General features: G+C 45.5%; 1 protein-coding gene and 1 pseudogene across 1 annotated transcript in view; one reads left to right on the forward strand and one right to left on the reverse strand.

The window, feature by feature from the left end:
- LOC139750862 (uncharacterized) overlaps positions 1 to 12,329 on the forward strand; it is a 710,881-nt gene extending 698,552 nt beyond the window's left edge. The window contains exon 4 of the mRNA XM_071665668.1: positions 8,527 to 12,329. Within this exon, the coding sequence (XP_071521769.1) occupies positions 8,527 to 8,634 (108 nt within the window). The 3' untranslated portion in view covers positions 8,635 to 12,329. The remainder of the gene's footprint in view (positions 1 to 8,526) is intronic.
- LOC139750869 (organic cation transporter protein-like) overlaps positions 1 to 18,970 on the reverse strand; it is a 249,495-nt pseudogene that overhangs the window by 158,452 nt on the left and 72,073 nt on the right.

Below are 18,970 nucleotides of genomic sequence, written 5' to 3' on the forward strand. Positions count from 1 at the left end.
GTAAGACAGGAATCCTTCAGGAGGTACGTCGTTGTCCGGGTCTCGTGATGCAGATAGAGAGAAGGTAACGTGCTAGGACAGGACACCAAGCTCTTTACCGCTGTTCCCTCTTGGCATTTAGGGAGAGGTCGTGTAAGGGCAGGCGTCGTTACTGACGGCTGCATAATGCGATAATTATCAGTGACCGAGCGCAGCGCTGTGGGCGTGATCCACCCGTTAATGATTTAAGTCACCTTATGTGAGTGGGACGGGTCTAGCCACCGAGTAAAATATAGCAGCTTCCCCAGTCGATGGAGGTCACACTATAATAGCTAGAGCACCACCACAAGTCACCGAGGTGGATGTCATGGCATGTCACCTGTCAGCACAGGTCACTGAGGGGATTGCCATTTCCCCACACACTGTGGGGTGAGGGAGTCTTCATCCAAAGGCCTTCAGATAAGAGTAAAGATAATACAATTCACCCGGTGAGCATAAGAAGGTCGTCTTCAAAGACTAGGTTGGGAAAGGTTATTATAATCATGCTCGAAGAAAGAGAAAGAGAGAAGTCAACAAAGGCTAGAAAGAGTGTGTGTGTCCGTACCTACGCCACTTTTTGCCAAGAGGTAAGACTTGCGCGTAGCGCACACCACAGGAAAATCTAGAGGAAGACAGAACGAGCCGTGTGAATTACCCGTTTTTAAGTGTTGTGTGTGACGTGGCGAGACTGTAGGTTCGTGGGGGGTGAGAGCCAGCAGCCCACCAGGGGTACATTCCACCAGGATCACGAGACTTAGATGGGTGAGGGCCCCTTTGGTAGTTTGTTATGTCTTTCGTATACGTTTCGTTGCCGTGCAAGACCACCTGCCCCACTCCATCTCATTAGTGTCCGGGTTGCGGTGTCTTCCACTGTGACAATACGTTTGAACTTATTCAGTTCCTCTTTCACTGACGTTAGCTGAGACGGCACAGGGAACCGAATGCCCTAATCAAGACCATCTCATTAACGATATATATTCATTTTTTTATTATACTTAATCGCCGTCTCCCGCGTTAGCGAGGTAGCGCAAGGAAACATACGAAAGAATGGCCCAACCCACCCACATACACATGTATATACATAAACGCCCACACACACGCACATATACATACCTATACATTTCAACATATACAGACATAGTCACATGTACTTATCCATACTTGCTGCCTTCATCCATTCCCGTCGCCACTCCGCCTACTCACTTGAAAGTGAAAGACCTGCAGAACTTAGGTCCTCCGATTCTTGGCAAAAAAACGCAGCTGCTCTGGTCCCTGCTTGTGTGTGTGTGGTTACCTGTTATCCCAGTATGGGGAGATCAACACACGCGAAGCCTCACTGTATCTGTCATTACTCATCTGTGTTCACTGAAATGTCTTTCTGTATCATGTGGCCACCATGTTCCTCACCATTCATCTCCGTCATACATACGTATTTGCCAATTCCTCAGCGTATCCACCTTACCTCAAGCCAATCCAATGACCCAGAGATCTGGTTCTATATACACGTACTTCCTCTCGTCATTCTTGATTCCCTTGTTCATCCAGTGTCGTATCGGCGCCCTCGAGCCGGACGATCCAATCTAGGTTTAAAGGATTCCCTGATGGTCTCCCTCCGTCAGCAGAGCGACCCTCGACCCACTGTCCCCTACTGTATGTAGGTCGTCAACCAGCCCACCACCGCAGCCCACCCCAACCACAGGACCTCCTTCCATCAACAGTCAACAAGTCTTGCACTCCATTACACTCATGCTTGGCGATGGTTCCTCCCGACGCAGGGGTGGAAATTAAGTTGTCATTCTCAAGTCGCGAGCGAGACAAAACTGTAGCCAGCCAGACTATGGAGTGCGTAAGATCGACGTCCCGATAAGTAGTCTAGTCGCCCTCCTCCTTCCCGACCACAGGTGGAGAGGGAAGAGACACACACACACGTCGTTGTCGCCTCCTGCAAGAATCTAATTAACTTCGTCTGGTCTGGGTGTCCAGCGTTCCGGCCAGTTTGAATTCCTGTTGATAAATCTAGTAATTATAACCGAACGGTCGGTTATTAACCCCTCCCCCCCCTGCTCTAATTACGTGGTTCATTGACATACGAGGATTAATTACCTTCTGTGGGTTTCAGGAAAGGGACTTAGGGAAATTTCCTCATTAGTTAGTTGGCCCTAAAATCAAGTTGGAATGACTTCTCGAACGAAGCTGTCTCGGAGCAAACGCTCTGACGCAGGGAGTCTTGGTAACCAGACGCGTTTGTCTCCCCGAATGAGGCCGTTCCAGAACAAAGGTTCTGAAGCAAGAACCGCCGAATAAACGAGTTCTGAAGCAGTAGATGATGTTTCTCGAGCAAAATAGTTCCGTAGCGAGGGTTCTGAAGCAGTAGATGATGTTTCTCGAGCAAAATAGCTTCGTAGTAAGAGATCTGAAGCGGGAGACTGATGTAGCCTGAACAAATTCAGTCCCATGGTAAGGGTTCTGAAGCAGGGCTCAATGTTTCGAACAAAATCGTTTCGAAGCCATGATACAGAAGCAGAGCTGATGTATCCCCGAACAGAACCGTCTCGTAACAAGGGTTCTGAAGCGGGAGCTGCTGTATCCGGAACAAATCCCTCTCGAAGCAGAGGCTTTGAAGCAGGGGTCAAGAGGCTCTGAAGCAGGGGTCAGAGGGTCTCAGCATGATCACAAGGTCGTCCACACACACACCCACACCCACCCCCAGAGCGGACGGACCAGCCCGCCGCTTTTGGACCTCGGCCATGATGGCTACACTGACCGATGTATCGTCAATAAACACTTCATCACTGGTCCACACAGCTGATGGTATGTGGATAATGGTGGGGGTTTATTTTATATATCTTCCATTACCAGGACTTTGTCCATATTAGTCCGGTTGTTTCCGTGTGTGTGTGTGTGTGTGTGTGTGTGTGGAGCTGCGTGTGTATGTTTTTGTGTGGGTTTTTCTATGTGCCTGTACGTGTATAAATTGTGTCTATGCGTCACCGTTTATGTATGTTGGGTGTGTGTGTGTGTGTGTGTGTGTGTGTGTGTGTGTGTGTGTGTGTATGTTTGTTGATGTGTGCGTTTGAATATTGTATAAATGTTTGCATATGAGTGTCTGTGTATGACAAAGTAAAGGTGTATGTGTCTGTGTGTGTGTATGTGTCTGTGTGTGTGTGTGTGTGTGTATGCGTGTGTAACTACTTATTTGTACCGTAGTGGGAGTTCTACAGGTGTGTGACCACAAGTGTTGAACTTTTCCCACCGTTACCACAACAGTATAGTGTTATGTATGCTGACCCCCCCTCATGCAGTAACTCATGATACAGTCCGTTCCATTCATCCCACACATCAACAGATGTATACCTTTAGTTCACATCGGAGCCAATCCTCCATCTCATTCGTCTTCCTCCATCCTTCCTATCCTCCATCCCTCTGGACATAACAGGTCAGCTTTTATCTTTGTAAGTTAACCCGTGTCTCCACACCTCCAGCAACAACATCACTTGCATTCTCCCTAACTCGATCTCTATCTAGACTTCCAACTCTTCACCATCTACTACACTACTAAGTCCATCTGCAGCTGTGTGTATGTTGCTTGCAGTTCGACCACGTCCCCCGCTGAACATTTACCTGACCTCTCTCTCTCTCTCTCTCTCTCTCTCTCTCTCTCTCTCTCTCTCTCTCTCTCTCTCTCTCTCTCTCTGTGACGAAGGCCTCCCCACTGAATTCCTCCCCGTCTCAGCTTCCCTAACCTGCATAAGTACCTCCAGGCTAGAGGACCGCAAATCGAACCTTAACCATCACCACCGTTGGTCATTTCTCCCCCACACCCTTTTTTCCAAAAATTGATCGCCGTTTCCTGCTTTTGTGAGGTAGCGCCAGGAAACAGACGAAAGGAACAGGATCGTTTCACATACCATCAGGAAGTTTTTTTTATTTTTTTTGCACACGCAAAGCCCGTCAGAAAAATTTCCCTCCACCCAGTGCATTGTCTGGTGGGGGAGAGGCCGTCTTCTTCCAGCCCTCCTAAGACTTCATCATTGATGTATTGGCTGGCTAGTGGCCTTCCTGCCTCACCACTCCTCCCACTTGTCTGCCCAAACCATCAGTGTCGAGATTAATGACACATACAACACGAGAGAGAGAGAGAGAGAGAGAGAGAGAGAGAGAGAGAGAGAGAGAGAGAGAGAGAGAGGAGAGAGGTGTGAGAGAGAGAAAAGAGAGAGAGAGAGGTGTGAGAGAGAGAAAAGAGAGAGAGAGAGGTGAGGGGCTGCGGGGGGCGGGCTAGCTTGGTGGTGGCACAGACTCCCTGGGTGCTGGTGCAAAAGGACTCTTCCCCACTTCGATGACAAGTTCTTTTCTTTTAAAAGTCACCTCACCAATCCGTTAACTTTGCTCGAGATATACGCTCTCATTCAATATTTTTCCTTTTTCTTTTCTTTCTTTTGGAAACGGTGAGACTGAAGACCGTGGAAGCAAAGTAGACGGAAGGGAAGACTTAGAATTACGATGAACCTAATGCTAGAAACATCTTGTGGCACCACCTGGTGAGGGGACCTATGATTAATGTACAGCTGGCCTCACCCATGACCCATGGCTCTTCGTTATACAGCCTTTTCCCCCCGTGTAAGCGTCACCTTTTTTCACCGTGTAAGCGTCACCTTTTTCTCCCCGTGTAAGCGTCACTTAAGATCTAACTACCCACAGAGCTTATGTCATAAACAGTGCGATCCCACACTAACCCAGAATTCAACGAGAGAAGCGTTGAACTACTCGGGATCTTAATATCGCCGTTGAACCCACAGAATTCAACGAGAGTTGCGTTGAACTGCTTGATATTTTAATATCGCCGTTGAACCCACCGAATTCAACGAGAGAAGCGTTGAACTACTTTATATTTTAATATCGCCGTTGAACCCACCGAATTCAACGAGAGAAGCGTTGAACTACTTGATATTTTAATATCGCCGTTGAACCCACTGAATTCAACGAGAGAAGCGTTGAACTGCTTGATATTTTAATATCGCCGTTGAACCCACCGAATTCAGCGAGAGAAGCGTTGAACTACTTTATATTTTAATATTGCCGTTGAACCCACCGAACGTCTGATCATCCCTCCCTCCCTCCTCCCTTGCAAGAAATATGACGTGCTGGGGCAGTGAGCAGCCCGCGGGGCAGCACACTTGTCCTGTAATCATTTATTTTGAAAGTCAGAAATTTCGCACGTTACTGGAATGCAATGGTTTGCGAGATTCTATAAGAAAAAAATTACGGAAATCCAGAAAATCCTGATTTATAAATGGCGTTCTTTTTGACTCTTTGGGCCACAAAATTGCTCCTGTGGCTTTATTTATTTCCTTAAGGAAAGGGAACGAGTGAATAGACAAGATTGGGATGCCAGAAAATTGTGCATGTTACATACAGGGTTCTCTCCAGGAAGAAAACGTTAGAAAACACTGCCAATGTCCTACATGTTTTACATGGCTTTGAGATCCATTCACTGATAGGTTAATGCCGTCAACGCCAAGTTATAACCATCAGTGGAGAAAAAAAAACCTTGCTAACGCCTTCTCCAGGTGTTCCGGATAATTCTATGATCATACACACACTTCCTGCATCATCATAGCTGTACCTCGGTTGGCTGTTTGTATGGACTTTTATAGGCCTATCACCTGCCGGGGGTCATTATGGCCCCGTCAACATTAATCAGTATAGCCACCTGGAATTGCCGTCAGTGGCAGCTTTGAAAGTGTTTCTGTAAGGTTAGGAAAAAGACAGTTAAGTTAACCCAGTTAGTCAAGTCCACCAAACTGATGTGGTCAAAGAAAACGTGTCCCTATACGGGAGACTATTTCGTGTGTGTAACTAAAGTTTTATCTATAATATCTTCTATCTAACGGACGTAATCATCATTATGATCACGTGTGTGTAAGTAATGATGATTATATTTGATGGGGCTATTTTCGCTACCTCTCTTTTGCATAGCTTGTTCCATTTTCTATTTTTCATTGAGTATACAAGTGTTTCCTTCAGATCTCCACCGTTTCGTTTCTTACAAACGTATCGTATCCTCTAGGGCACAGGTTCTCAAACTTTTCATAGCCGCAATTTTTTTTTTTGTAATGATTAAATTACAGACACCTTGTTCAAGATGCACCAGTATGGTCAATATCTAGCACAGAAAATATTACGAAAAACTGGCACATCGTATGTAACTTCTGACTAACGGTCTTATAATCTAACCGAAAAAAAAATCTTTACCTAAGCACACACACACACACACACACACACATACACATATATATATATAATGTGTGTGTGTGTGTGTTCAGATGCTTACATCGTGTTTGTTTATTTCGTGTAATATAACACGAGACTCACTTAAACTGTGTATAATGACACTAACGCCGTCATGAAATTCTCCTAGACTAAAAGGATTAAATCTAGAAGCAATTATAACTTCGCCTGATCAACGAGAGCGAACAGTGTGTGTGTTTGTGTGATCATCCTCAGTGTTTACATGGGACGCCCCTTGTTCGTGCCGCGCCTGCGTGGAGGCAGCACTTGTCGAATCGTATTAAGAGAGTTGGCATTTCTCTCCTAGATCCGCGGAATCTTGGATATCCCACCATTCACAATGAAGTATGTGTTGTAAATGTACCTCAGAGACCCTCAATCTAGACTTATTTTCGCACTGTAGGTCACTCAAAAAAATAAAGAAATCAGAGATGGCAAAATCATCTCGCTGGTTTCTCGCAGTCCACCCACGAAAGATCTCGCGTAACGCCAAAACAAACCCTCAAGGAACCGTCGTACAATGCTCTACGGAACCCAGTGTGGAAACTCCTGCTTTTGGCGATCACTGTTCGTCGTAGTTGAGAAGGAGAGTGTATTGATGAGGAGACAGATGGCGAAGGAACAGGACTAGCGTCTACCCGACACTGCGTCCAGGACAACGTCCCCCAGCGGGATAATTCACTTGTCACCTTGTTGTGTGTTGACCGAGTGAGGAGCTCTCCGTCCGTCCGTATGATGGTAGCCCGTGAATCCAAGAACAACAAATGCTCCTCATCTGATAGGGTTGATAGAGATGCTCTGTGATAGGTGTCGCGAATGTATGGTGTGAGAGGAAGCAGGGAAGTGTTTTCACCAAGGCATGCGTGCGAGTAGGAAGAGAGGAGGGTTAGCTGTTCCAGATGAGGGTAGGTCTGCCTTATGGATGCGGTGGTGAGGGAGGTAAATTCAAGGGTCTTGGAGAGAGGGGCGAGGATGCAGTCTGTTAGGGGTAGGGACCTCGGAGGTGGTGGCAGATTCGAGTGAGAAACTGCACAAGCTGGTATATCCGAGTTTGGGGAGTTCGTGTGAAACGAGAAAGTTAAGAGTAAATATGAAGGAAAGGCAACGTTATTAGGCATAGAAATGAAGAGAGACATGTTATCTGGAATGTGAGCTTAAATGGAGAGAATCTACTGGAATTAGTGTCATAGATACTTGCGAGTGGATGTGGCAGTGAATGGAACCATAGGAGCTGAAGTGAGCCATAGGGTGGGTGATGGGGCGAAAGTCCTGGGCGCAGTGAGGAATATGTGGAGAGAAGAGACGCTGTCTTGAAGGTCGGAGATGAGTTACGTTTGGTGATACGGTAGTTCCGTCGATCCTGTGTGGATGTGAGGGATGGACCATAGGAAAAATGTGAAGAAGAGGATGGATATGTTTGAAATGAAATGTTTGAGGACAATACGTGGCGTGAGGAGAACTGGTCGAATGATAAATGATAGGGTAAGAGTGAGTTGTGTTAGTGATAGGAGCGTGTATAGGAGAGCTGAAAGAGGATGTTCTGAAGTAGTTTGGACATAGGGACGGGTTGACTAAGACGGTTTACGTACGTGTCAGAAGTGGAGGGAACGAGGAGAAGGGGTAAACCAGGGAGGAGGTGGAAGGATGGAGTGAAAAATGCTTTGAAGGTTCGTAGATTTCATAGGATAGAACGAAATGGAGCGATGCGGTATACAGGAGGTAACGTGCTGTCAGTAGACTGAACCAGAGCATATGTAGCTGTCGGGGGGAAAGAACAAGAAAGGTCTGTGGAGCCTGGTTGTGGACAAGGGGCTCTGGTTTCGGTGCATTACATATGACAGGTAGAGTGAGGACGAGAGCGAACGAGGCCATTTCATCGTGTTCCCGGCGCTATCCTGCTAATAGGGTAAAGTCGTCAACAAAGCCTATTAAGATAAGATGGTCTGAACAAAGAAAAGAAAAATTATGATTTAAGAGTTTTGGGAGGTAGAAAACCCCGCTCCTGCTTGGAGAGCAGCATTAAAGCTATACAAGTCTCTTACATGCATCCTGGGGCTTCATGATTAATGAATAATCAGGGTTTGCTTCGTAGATAGTCAGCGTAGCACAACATTATCCTCAGTTTACCTCAGTTTTCTTGAACAGCTTCAGAAATACCCGTCCAGATTTGACCCACCCTCTCAGAACCCTAACATTAAATCATCTTTTTCTCTCCTTCAGGATGGCGAGGCCCTGGACATTGACCTGTCGGACCCCGACCTGAACAAGGCCGCCACCAAGATCCAGGCCACCTTCCGAGGCCACAAACAGAGGACGGGTACCCACTGATGGCCTTAGAGTAGTCCTGCGTCATCACCGACGCCCCCGGTCCTCGCCCACACCCCCACCACCACCACAACCACCAACCCGGCCGCCGTCGCCGCCTCCTTCAGGCGGCCCAGCACACAGTAACGTGAGGAGGATCGACACGACGGAGGCGGTCCTCGAGGGCGTCTGGCCGAGACCATTGAGGACGAGTCCCACAACGTCAAAACCAGACGATTCAAGAGGGTCGGGTTCCTCACGGCTGCAGCAGCTACATCGAGTATTCAGGAACCTCCTCGATAGACGAATTACGGACCACCTCACGAGATCTAAAGATCATAAGAAATATGTACACATCATCTCGTGATTAGGGAAGTGTTGTGAATTATGATTTCCACGTTATTCTCACGGCAATAAAATTAAAAAAAAGAAAAACATATAGGAATCGCTTGATCACATTTCGAGGAATACTAATTCGTAGGTTCTTCTCGTGTTGAAGATGGCAACATGTTGCTGTGTGCTGCACCATGTCCAGCGAAGGACGACCTGCCCTTCTGTGCTGGGGCAACGTGCCGGATTGCAAAACCCTTGGGCGTTGCAACAGTCAGCCTCCTCACCTTCTTCCCTCCTTCCCTTCCCTCCCTTTCTCTTTGCTCCAAAAGAGTCTCCAGACCCGCGCGTCGTGAATGGCGACTCTTCAAAGTTGTTGATGGCCACGACGGTCGATGTCTCCGTGGGGTACAATCCTGGTGGTGTGGGCGAGCGTTCCTCGCGGGTGTGTGTTCTTCGTGAGCGAGTGTCGTGCGCGGTTGGCGGGTAAATGAGCTTGTCAGTAGCAGCTCCAGCCCGACCTTCTCTCCCGCCGCCTCTCCGCTCAAGTAGGAGGTGTATGTGCGTGTGTGTGTGTGTGTGGAATTTTTAAGCTTTTGTTTCCGTTTCCCGGGAGATTCTAGGCAGGTGCGTGTGTGAGAGAGTTCCTCCGCGAGTCACCAATTTCAAACGTAGACGGCCACAACATTGCTAGTTCCCCCCCACACACTCTAGCTGCTTATACTGAGGTATTAACTAACCCAACTATACAACTAGAGATCTCCTGTGCTTCTTACAGTCTCGTTCTCCTAAGTACAGTTTGAGCTTGGAAGTGTGTGTGTGTGTGTGTGTGCGAGATAGTTCTTCAACTAATACCATATACTCGAGTTCTCCTTTCACCATTTAGCAAGTTCGGAACTATCAGAATTATTCAGGAATGTGCACTCTTTAATTGTCCCTTAAAAAGGGGAAGATCTTGAATATAAATCGTGGGTAATAAAGTGTTACACTAGGGAATATTAGAATTAGAATTCAAACTGGAGTGTGATTTGCGAATATTTGGATTCCAGTGATACGTTAGACCAGCGGAGAGACAGATGACCGGAACCCCGCGAGCGGCTCCAGCGGCGGATAGACATAGAAACCTCCTCCCATGATCTCTGACAACCCTCCCTACCAGGGGTTGATTCTCAAGAAGAAAGGGCCCTTGTAAACCTCACATAGCAGAGGTTGATAATCAGAAGCAAAGGGCTCTGGCAACCCCCACTTAGAGAAGGGCTTTGGCATAGCCTTACCGGAGGGAAAGGTTCTGGGAGCAAGTAAACATCATCTCTGGGATGGTCCTTGCAGCGGGTGGCTCTCAGCAGTCGAGGTCGCCAGTGGCTGGTGACGCCGCCCTACACACACGAGCGAGAGCGCCTCTTCGGCCGCGTCCTGACGACATGCCGCGGCGGCTCACGCCCTCACCTCACCTCACCCGTGTACACACACACAGCCATGGTAGTAACCTGCTGCTGGACGCTGCACTGGATCATCCTCACTGAGGTGCCTGCCTGCCTCCCGCTGCTCTGCTCACGGGCAACGGTCCAGAAATGTTGGACTATGGACACCAACACCAACCACCACCATGGTCGACGACCCTGGTCGTAGGACGTCGATCGTAACTCGACACATTTTTATTGGGGGGGGGGGCGGCTCGAGACGTCGACGTTACCGTTGGCGTCCGTTCTATTAACAGACGGTTATGTAAACAGCCCCGGCTGCTGTGTTGGTTCGAGCAGAACCCGTCAGCGATGACTCCGGGTGCTGCCGTTACGCTAGACACGAGAACATCCACCTACCAACGGTAAGAGAGGCAACTCCTCTAATCTACCCATCCTCCCCCTGCAATACACGGTATAGAGTCAGCCATACCCAAGTTCTCGCCACGATCTTGATCCCACGTGTCTGGTAGGAAAGTCAGGAGCGATGGAGCGAGCAGGACTCGCCCAGCCTGCCTACCATAGCGACCAAGAAGCTTCCATCATCCCTCCCCCGCCGCTTCTCTGAACACCTGACGAAGTCACCCAATTCCACAGTCCAGACGCGTCTCACGACCAGGCTTACTCGACCTCTCTGAGACTCCTGCTGTAGAAACGACCAATAAAAGAAATACAACAATAATGCTTTATCATCCACACTCACCATTTACTTTCGAAGAACAACCCCCCCAAAAAAATAAATGCACTTTTATTTTCCTTTTGTCTGCGTGGAACTGAGAGTGTAAACATTGAAGTTTGTCCGGTAGTAAACATTTATAAAAGCGTTCATTACGTCTTCTCTATAAACGATAGTCATTTGTTCTTCATCCAATGTTTAATCCCATTTCGGAGGATCAGATCCGATGTGACAAGTTGTCAGGTAGTCGTAGTCAAGTCGAAGTCAACGCTTTAGACATCGTAGCAGCCAAAGGATTCCGACACACACGCTGCTGACGACCTCGTCTGCCCAGCACAGTGGAAAACAGACTCTTTGTTTATCTTCCGTTTTCGCCCGGTGAGTGACCTTGGAGAGGAGTCCGCCGTGGTAAAGTGACTCTCGTTACTTTTTGGGGGGAAAGTCCGGGCGACCTGTGGGTCAGATGATGGCCACTTGAGGGATAACGCTAACGGTCGAGGGTGAGGAGTGTTGGTGACCCCCACTTGAACCATCGAGGGTGAGGAGGAGTGTTGGTGACGGGGAGAGGGGTAGAGGGGTGTCGGGTCATATAGTGGGTACAACCCACTTAATACAGTGGTGACGACCCACTGCAGAGTTTCCTGTCCACTGCTCTTGTTAAACTAGTAATGAAATTATTCGTGTTTGTAATACACAGTTTTACATTAGCTTCCCACTTGCACACCGCCTTGTGGAGGCAGAGCCTCTGTAGGGCGCAGGTACGGGCTCTACAACGCTTGAGCTCTACACTACGGGCTCTACAACGCTTTGAGCTCTACGACGCTTGAGCCCTACAACTCTACGGGGTCTACAACGCTTTGAGCTCTACAACTCTACGGGCTCTACTACGTCTCGAGCTCTACGACGGTACGGGCTCTACAGCGCTTCGAGCTCTACAACGCTTTGAGCTCTACGACGCTACGGGCTATTTAACGCATCAGTCTGGTGATATTCCGATTAATCACCAAACTCGTTTGTGACGTAAAGACCTGACGACCGGATGACGACAAACGAGCGGATCGTTAAATCGTTAAGGTTGTAATAAAATCGTATCGTCCCACTTTCATCTATGCAAGTTGGCAGTTACTTGCTATTTAATTTTAGTTATCTATCGACTATAATCTCCGTTAGGCGCCCATATATATATATATATATATATATATATATATATATATATATATATATATATATATATATATATATATATATATTAACGCTACCTCGCTAACGCGGGAAATGGCGAAGTTTAAAAGAAAAAAAAGATATATATATATATATATATATATATATATATATATATATATATATATATATATATATATATTATATATATATATATTATATATATATATATATATATATATATATATATATATATATATATATATATATATATGAAGGAAAAAATCAGAGCTAGGATGAATATCTTTGGTTGTATTAGCTCACGTTTCGTTAATTATATATATCATCATCAAATCCTATAAAGGAAGGTTGATCTGCATGAATGTCATCCCTTCTTTAAGGGATCTGATGATGGTATATATGATTACGGAATCTAAGTCAATCAAACCAAAGACGTTTGGTAATATTTTTTTCATATTACGAGTGCGTTTTCCAAGCAACAAGTCCAAATTATATATATATATATATATATATATATATATATATATATATATATATATATATATATATATATTATATATATATATATATATATATATATATATATATATATATATATATATATATATACATATACATATATATATAAAGCAGTGGATCTGGTGCTTTGGACCACGCAGTCGTCATATATAACTGGATTACAGAACGAGGCTAAATTAGACAAACGATAGCCCTAAACTACGGTGAACAAAAGGTTGATTACATCCGCCGAACTGCGCACGCATCCCGGTATCAAAAATACTAACGTGAATATATCGAGAACAGCTTGCCTAGTCTCCACCTCCCCCGTCACCATCTCGTATCGCTTGTGCAACGATTTATTATGCTTGGGTCATCACTAGTCACACTTGCTCTAATGACTTAATGTCGATGGGTATTACATACAGCAATAATTACATGAACTTATGAATATTTCTTAATCTTCTCGTATTAGATATATTCACTTCCTCGAAATTTTCTAAATGAGCAAAGTCGTTTAGTTGATCCAACAAAACTAGATTTTAACGAACAGGAGGAAACAGACTAGAAAATATGCCACAATGCACTGCGGCTCACGACGAGGATGTGCGTCGAAGAAAACGACCAAAGTGTGGGATGATGAGAGTCGGCAGGCGGGACACCCTGACAGACGACCATCGTCCAGCACTACGAGATGTTGTTCCACCGACCACAAAGATTTGACTACGCGTCGTGTCTGGCTTATGTTTCGCCCCAGAGTTAAAACTCACCGGTACACGTTGGAGTGGTCACTAGCTTGCCACTGCAGGTATAAACAAAGTGGTGACATGTCACAGGCCAACACTTATCCCGTTTGTTGTTGAACTCTCGTTGTAAATGACATTTACGTTTTATTTATGTTTACGCCGTTGAGCCTCGTCAGTCGAGAGACGGTTTGCCATTCGCCCCCCACTGTGCATCACCTTTTGAAAATTCATTATCTAAGGTTTTAAGCTTGAAACATGTGATCCAGGCAGAATTGATGATCTAAATGAACGTTTGATAATGTTTTAATCAAATCATTGTTAACTATCTCCATTTTGCATGGTGATAGGACTCCTTTGTGCTATTTAAACATTACAAAATGTTGAAAGGAATATTTAGACTATTAAAGAATATATTGTTATACGCTAAGCCCGTTATACTGCTAATGTTCTGAAGGTTCGCTTTATTTTCACTTTCGACTTTTTAAGAAGACATTAAGCGGGACCGACACTCGCCCGCTGTGGCTGACAACAATGTTTAGTTAGCCCCAGCGTTTGGCGCGTCTCGGGTTCCTCAACCCCCTCAGTCCTCCCTTTCCCTTCCCCTTCCCTTCAGACTTCTCTACTTGAGCAATAATCAATATACAAGTTGTATCATTAATCTTTGACTCCTTTGACAGTTCTGCTGACCGTGGGTTGTGTGAGTGTGCGTGCGCGTGTGTGTGTGTTGTATATGACTCGCGGCCCCGCACCTTCAAACATGACGACGATCCTCAAGTTGGACGAGGGGTGAGCACACCGCCCCCCAGTCCACTCCACTCACCACTCTTGCCTCAAACAGACCTACAGCTGAGGCTCAGTAAGCCCGAGGTTATCACCAGCATTACCAGTTAGGCCTGTCCCTTCCCTCTCTATCTGCTAGGCTTTGCGTTCGAGTTTACAAAACGTCTTGTACGTCACAGACACTGGGTTGAGGCAGTAGGCGCCTAGCTGGCAGGCATGTGTGAGGTGCGGTTGTGTGTGGGGCCGCGGGTCGGTGGCCCCACACTGTTTATATAATAACTCATCTGTTATGTTGATATACAAGGATATTCATGTACTCGGCATATATATAAGAATAAATATATATATATATATAAATATACACTAGACTCGCAGCTATTTCAAACAGAAAGTTATTGTACGAGTGTATTTTCCTCCATTTCATAAAGATTTCACTTTTATGGTTGATGGTCAGTTATAATGGGTACGACTTAGCCATTTAATCCCTTGAGCACGACTGTACGACTCTTTGGCTCTTATGATGGCCTGGCTTTTTGACCTTACCCTCCCAAGGTTAGATCAAAAGGTCAGGCCATCGTACCGTAGTGGGGGTTCCCACCGTCATGCTCCGGGTGTTGAGTGACTCAGTGTTTACCACATAGTTTTACTGTTCTTGTTATACCTTAATACCGTGGTGGGGGTCGGGGCGGCGGGGCTGTGAGGACACGGGCACGACCCCGAGGCCAGGACCTCCTGGCCTTCACTCAGTAGCCGCTCGCCGCTTCACAGCCAACCTCCGCTGGTCCCGCCTCGCCCGCGTCGTTTTAATCAGAATATTTTGTCAAGTTTCCTGTTGAATTTAATGTGGTGTATGTTCTACAGATCTCGAACTTTCCCCATGTGAGTAATACTTGCCTATATTAAGATAGAGTTCATGAATATATTCTTGGAACCCAAAAAACTAAATAATGGCATTTTATTCTCCTTTTAGCAAAGAGTGTAGCTCAACAGGGACGACCTTACCCGAGGTCAGGTCAGAGCCAATAGAATTTTACGTTTCAATTGTCACCACTATCAGTGGTGCTGTGGACACCACAAAGTAGCGCCTAAGTATGTTTTATTACTTATATTTGCTTGATATGTGGTGGTACCACGCCTAGCCACCACATATGTGGGACTAGGCTTGACCACCCCATATGTGGCTCCCACATTCGGCCACCAAACATGGCCACACACTGGAATATTTCGAATGTGGTATCGTCTGACATCTACACACGTCGCTGCCTACTATGCACAGAGGGATTGTTACACTCATGGAACTCCATGACTTATTTCATACAATCTTATCATACGAGATGGTGAATATCCAGTGGTAAATACTTCATCTTGCCTCAACTTTTTCCACATGTCCACGACTTTGTTGCTATATAACTTCATGTCCCTCCATATTCTTCACTTTTCTCACTTCCAGTTGTACCATCATGTAACTATCATCTCTAACTTCAAAGAACTGTTACATGTTAAGGTCATCAGGGTTAACTGTCATCTGACTGCAAATTACTATTATATGTTAACATCATCCTGGCCTATTAGGAATTCATGTCCTTTAGTGTGGGCATTGTGAGGGCTTCCCACCCGCACCTCCTCTCATCTTACCTCACACTACTTAAGTCAGGTAGTAATCCCGTTCTTGCTGCATTCTCTTAGACACCTCCTCCCCATTTGTTTTCACATCCTTGGCTCCTCTTGTAAGGAGACCAGGCAGTTACAGCTTATTACCACCTTAGCGTCATATGTACGTCGTGCACATCTGCAACTCATCCAATGTACAGAGATTCATTGTTGACGCAGACTAAAATATAGCTTGCCCTTCTCACGATGCTGCTCACATGATTGTTGATAAGTTCGGCGTTGTGTCAACTAGTATGTTCCTTTTACAGTGGAACTCCTGTAACCTGTAGCTCTCACACTCTCGTCTGTTTGCTTACTTTTCTGTCTTCTTAACTTTGCATTTTCCAAGTTTGAATATATCATGAGAGTTTGTCCTACCACTATTGCATCTCTTTGCTATATTTTCCAGTTGCTCTTTCTTTTCATGTCTATCATAATGATGTCATCATTGGCAAAACATATCTGCGATTCCGCCTCGTTTGGCTTATCATATACATAAAACAGAAGCAGTAATGGCCCCAGCGCTGTGCCTTGGGGGACCCTAGTGTCACCCTTTGGCCAGCCAATGCGAGAGTAACGACACCCCTAACATGTGCTATCTGTTTCCTCCTAGTTAAGAGACAGTAGCTTTCAGTCTATATATGTAGCCTTCCAATGACACGTGACACTATACCAGCACACAGTTATGTGTACCTAACCAGTACATATGGCGCTACATATAAACACCACACGCATGGCAGTACACAACCAGTATCAATACGAAGAGCACCTTACCCCACCTCTACATCTGTGACACCACATATGACTGTTACAGGTGAAGTCATACTTAACCAATACATATTTGGTACATTATCAAATCAGCGCACGTATGGTGCTACAGTAGACCCACTACACATATTCCGATACAGTCAACCACTACGCTTATGGTGCCATGATGGGCTACTACACATGTCGTGTCCCGCTCGACCACAAAACTAGTAGCGCCTTCCCCCCCAATATGCATATAACAGCAGTCTTCTTAGTGAATGCATGTAATCATATCAAATCACGTACATTAATGACCCAACTATTCTGAGTTTGGCTACTCTCTTTCAACTCTAAGCCAGGGAAAGGTCGTTAACATTTTACATACAATACCTAAATATAATGACATGGATCATGGAATATGACAGTGAAAACATACACATGTAAAATAAAGTAGATCATCTTAACATGAATGATTGCGACATTGTAAACATAATCAGTCATCATGCTAAACCAAGTATTATAAGTTAGGGTTCGCATCCTAGCGACATACTGACTGACTGTCTTGTTATCGATAATTACCAGCGAGGTTAACCATACAATACAAAACTGATAAAGGAGAATTATGGGAAATGCACATAACCTATTTAACTAACAAAACAATATCATATGAAGTCATACATAACACAGGGGTAAAGGTACTCAGACATCTTACCAATAAATAAACAAGCGTGGTCACTATTACCATATAGAACTGATGGACGAAGGAAGACTTTGAAAAATACGCCTAACCTATATCAAAACAAAACATTATAATAACGATAGCGGCTCCGCCTCGAGTCTCTGGGTGTTACAAGTTCACCTCACGGAGCATCAGCTGGTGACACATGTCATCGATATATTATCTGTAGATTGTAAACAAACGGCGCCCGTCTCTCCGTGCATACGTGATCTAGCCACAAACCTCAGCCTCCAGGATCAGGTGGGTCCACACGCGCGGTGCTCGAAGCTGCGCATCGCGCCAGATTGGTTAAACAACGCCCTGATTATACGACCTTGGTGCGGCTCATCTGCTCCGTCTCCACATAGATAAGACGCTTTCCCAAGCTGGGACCTTGTTATGATACAGGTCGCCAGTGTCCCTATGGGCATATTATCGGCTCGTTATGTACAGGGGCTGAGCCTGAGACGTTAAACACATCCTACTGTGACAATATAACGTATGACTCTGATTATGCTAGATGTTAGCTTTATACCCCCGGGCTAAGAGAGTCTTCGGCTGTAAAAGCGAAGCGCTACAATTTGTCTCTGCGCCGCTCTGGTCGCCACTGATCTCGTCAGCTCTGCGTAGTGTGGGATGCTGCCGCGCGGTGACAGTTAATTCGCTTTCCTTAATTACCTTACCGATTTCTACCTTCAATCGTCCACATTCATTTCCTCTGTCATTACCTCACTTCCTCAGTATTTTCTTATCTGAATAACGTGAAGATAACATCTGACGGCTTACTTCATTCGTAGGAGGATCAGTTTTGGACGATGCCACTGAAACGACAGCCCAACAGTTTAAACCCAGCACTTACATCACAGCTACACTATTGATACAAAACTATGAAAACTTCAACATTATTTCACTCCCATTATTCTTACGATCTTGTATTTAGCCTTCTATGTGGCTAATTAAGTTGGAAGAAGAGCTGGTAATCAGCACAGTCGGTGACTGAAGTCTTGAAGGTCCACTGGCGAGATCACAGCTCTCGTATTCGAATCATGATCGTATCGGAAACTGTGAATCTCGAGCAAGTGATTCACAGTGAACGAACGTAGTTAGTGCCTCGCTCTGGTAACATAGCTGATCTAGTGAGGATGGAGGTGACGGCTACGGACTTTCAGTGCTACTTAACGCAACCCAGCTATACATCCCACGTGCTGCGGATCTCCTGTGCAAGATACGTTCCTGATTGTCCTCAGTATTAGGTAAGTGGACCAAATTTTTGTTAATGGGTTTTTGTTACTCGTATGCCATTGGGACCTGGTGGGTTCGTCATAACTGAAAGATCCTGACCTAGAGATACTTTCTGTCACCTTTCAAATGACATTCTATTACTTCGCCAACACCACCTTGGTTTTGATGTATTCCAGATAGGTTACGTTAGGTGTGTTGGGTTAGGCCTGTTTGTATATTTAATTTACCGAACTATGCAAATGTTGCAACCGTTCCCAGTAGATCTGTTTTACACACTACGGCCCGTAGTGAAGTCGCATTAACATGATCTGGTCTATTAAAGTGAATAAAT

Source organism: Panulirus ornatus, chromosome 1 (assembly GCF_036320965.1).
Source record: "Panulirus ornatus isolate Po-2019 chromosome 1, ASM3632096v1, whole genome shotgun sequence".
NCBI lineage: Eukaryota > Metazoa > Arthropoda > Malacostraca > Decapoda > Palinuridae > Panulirus > Panulirus ornatus.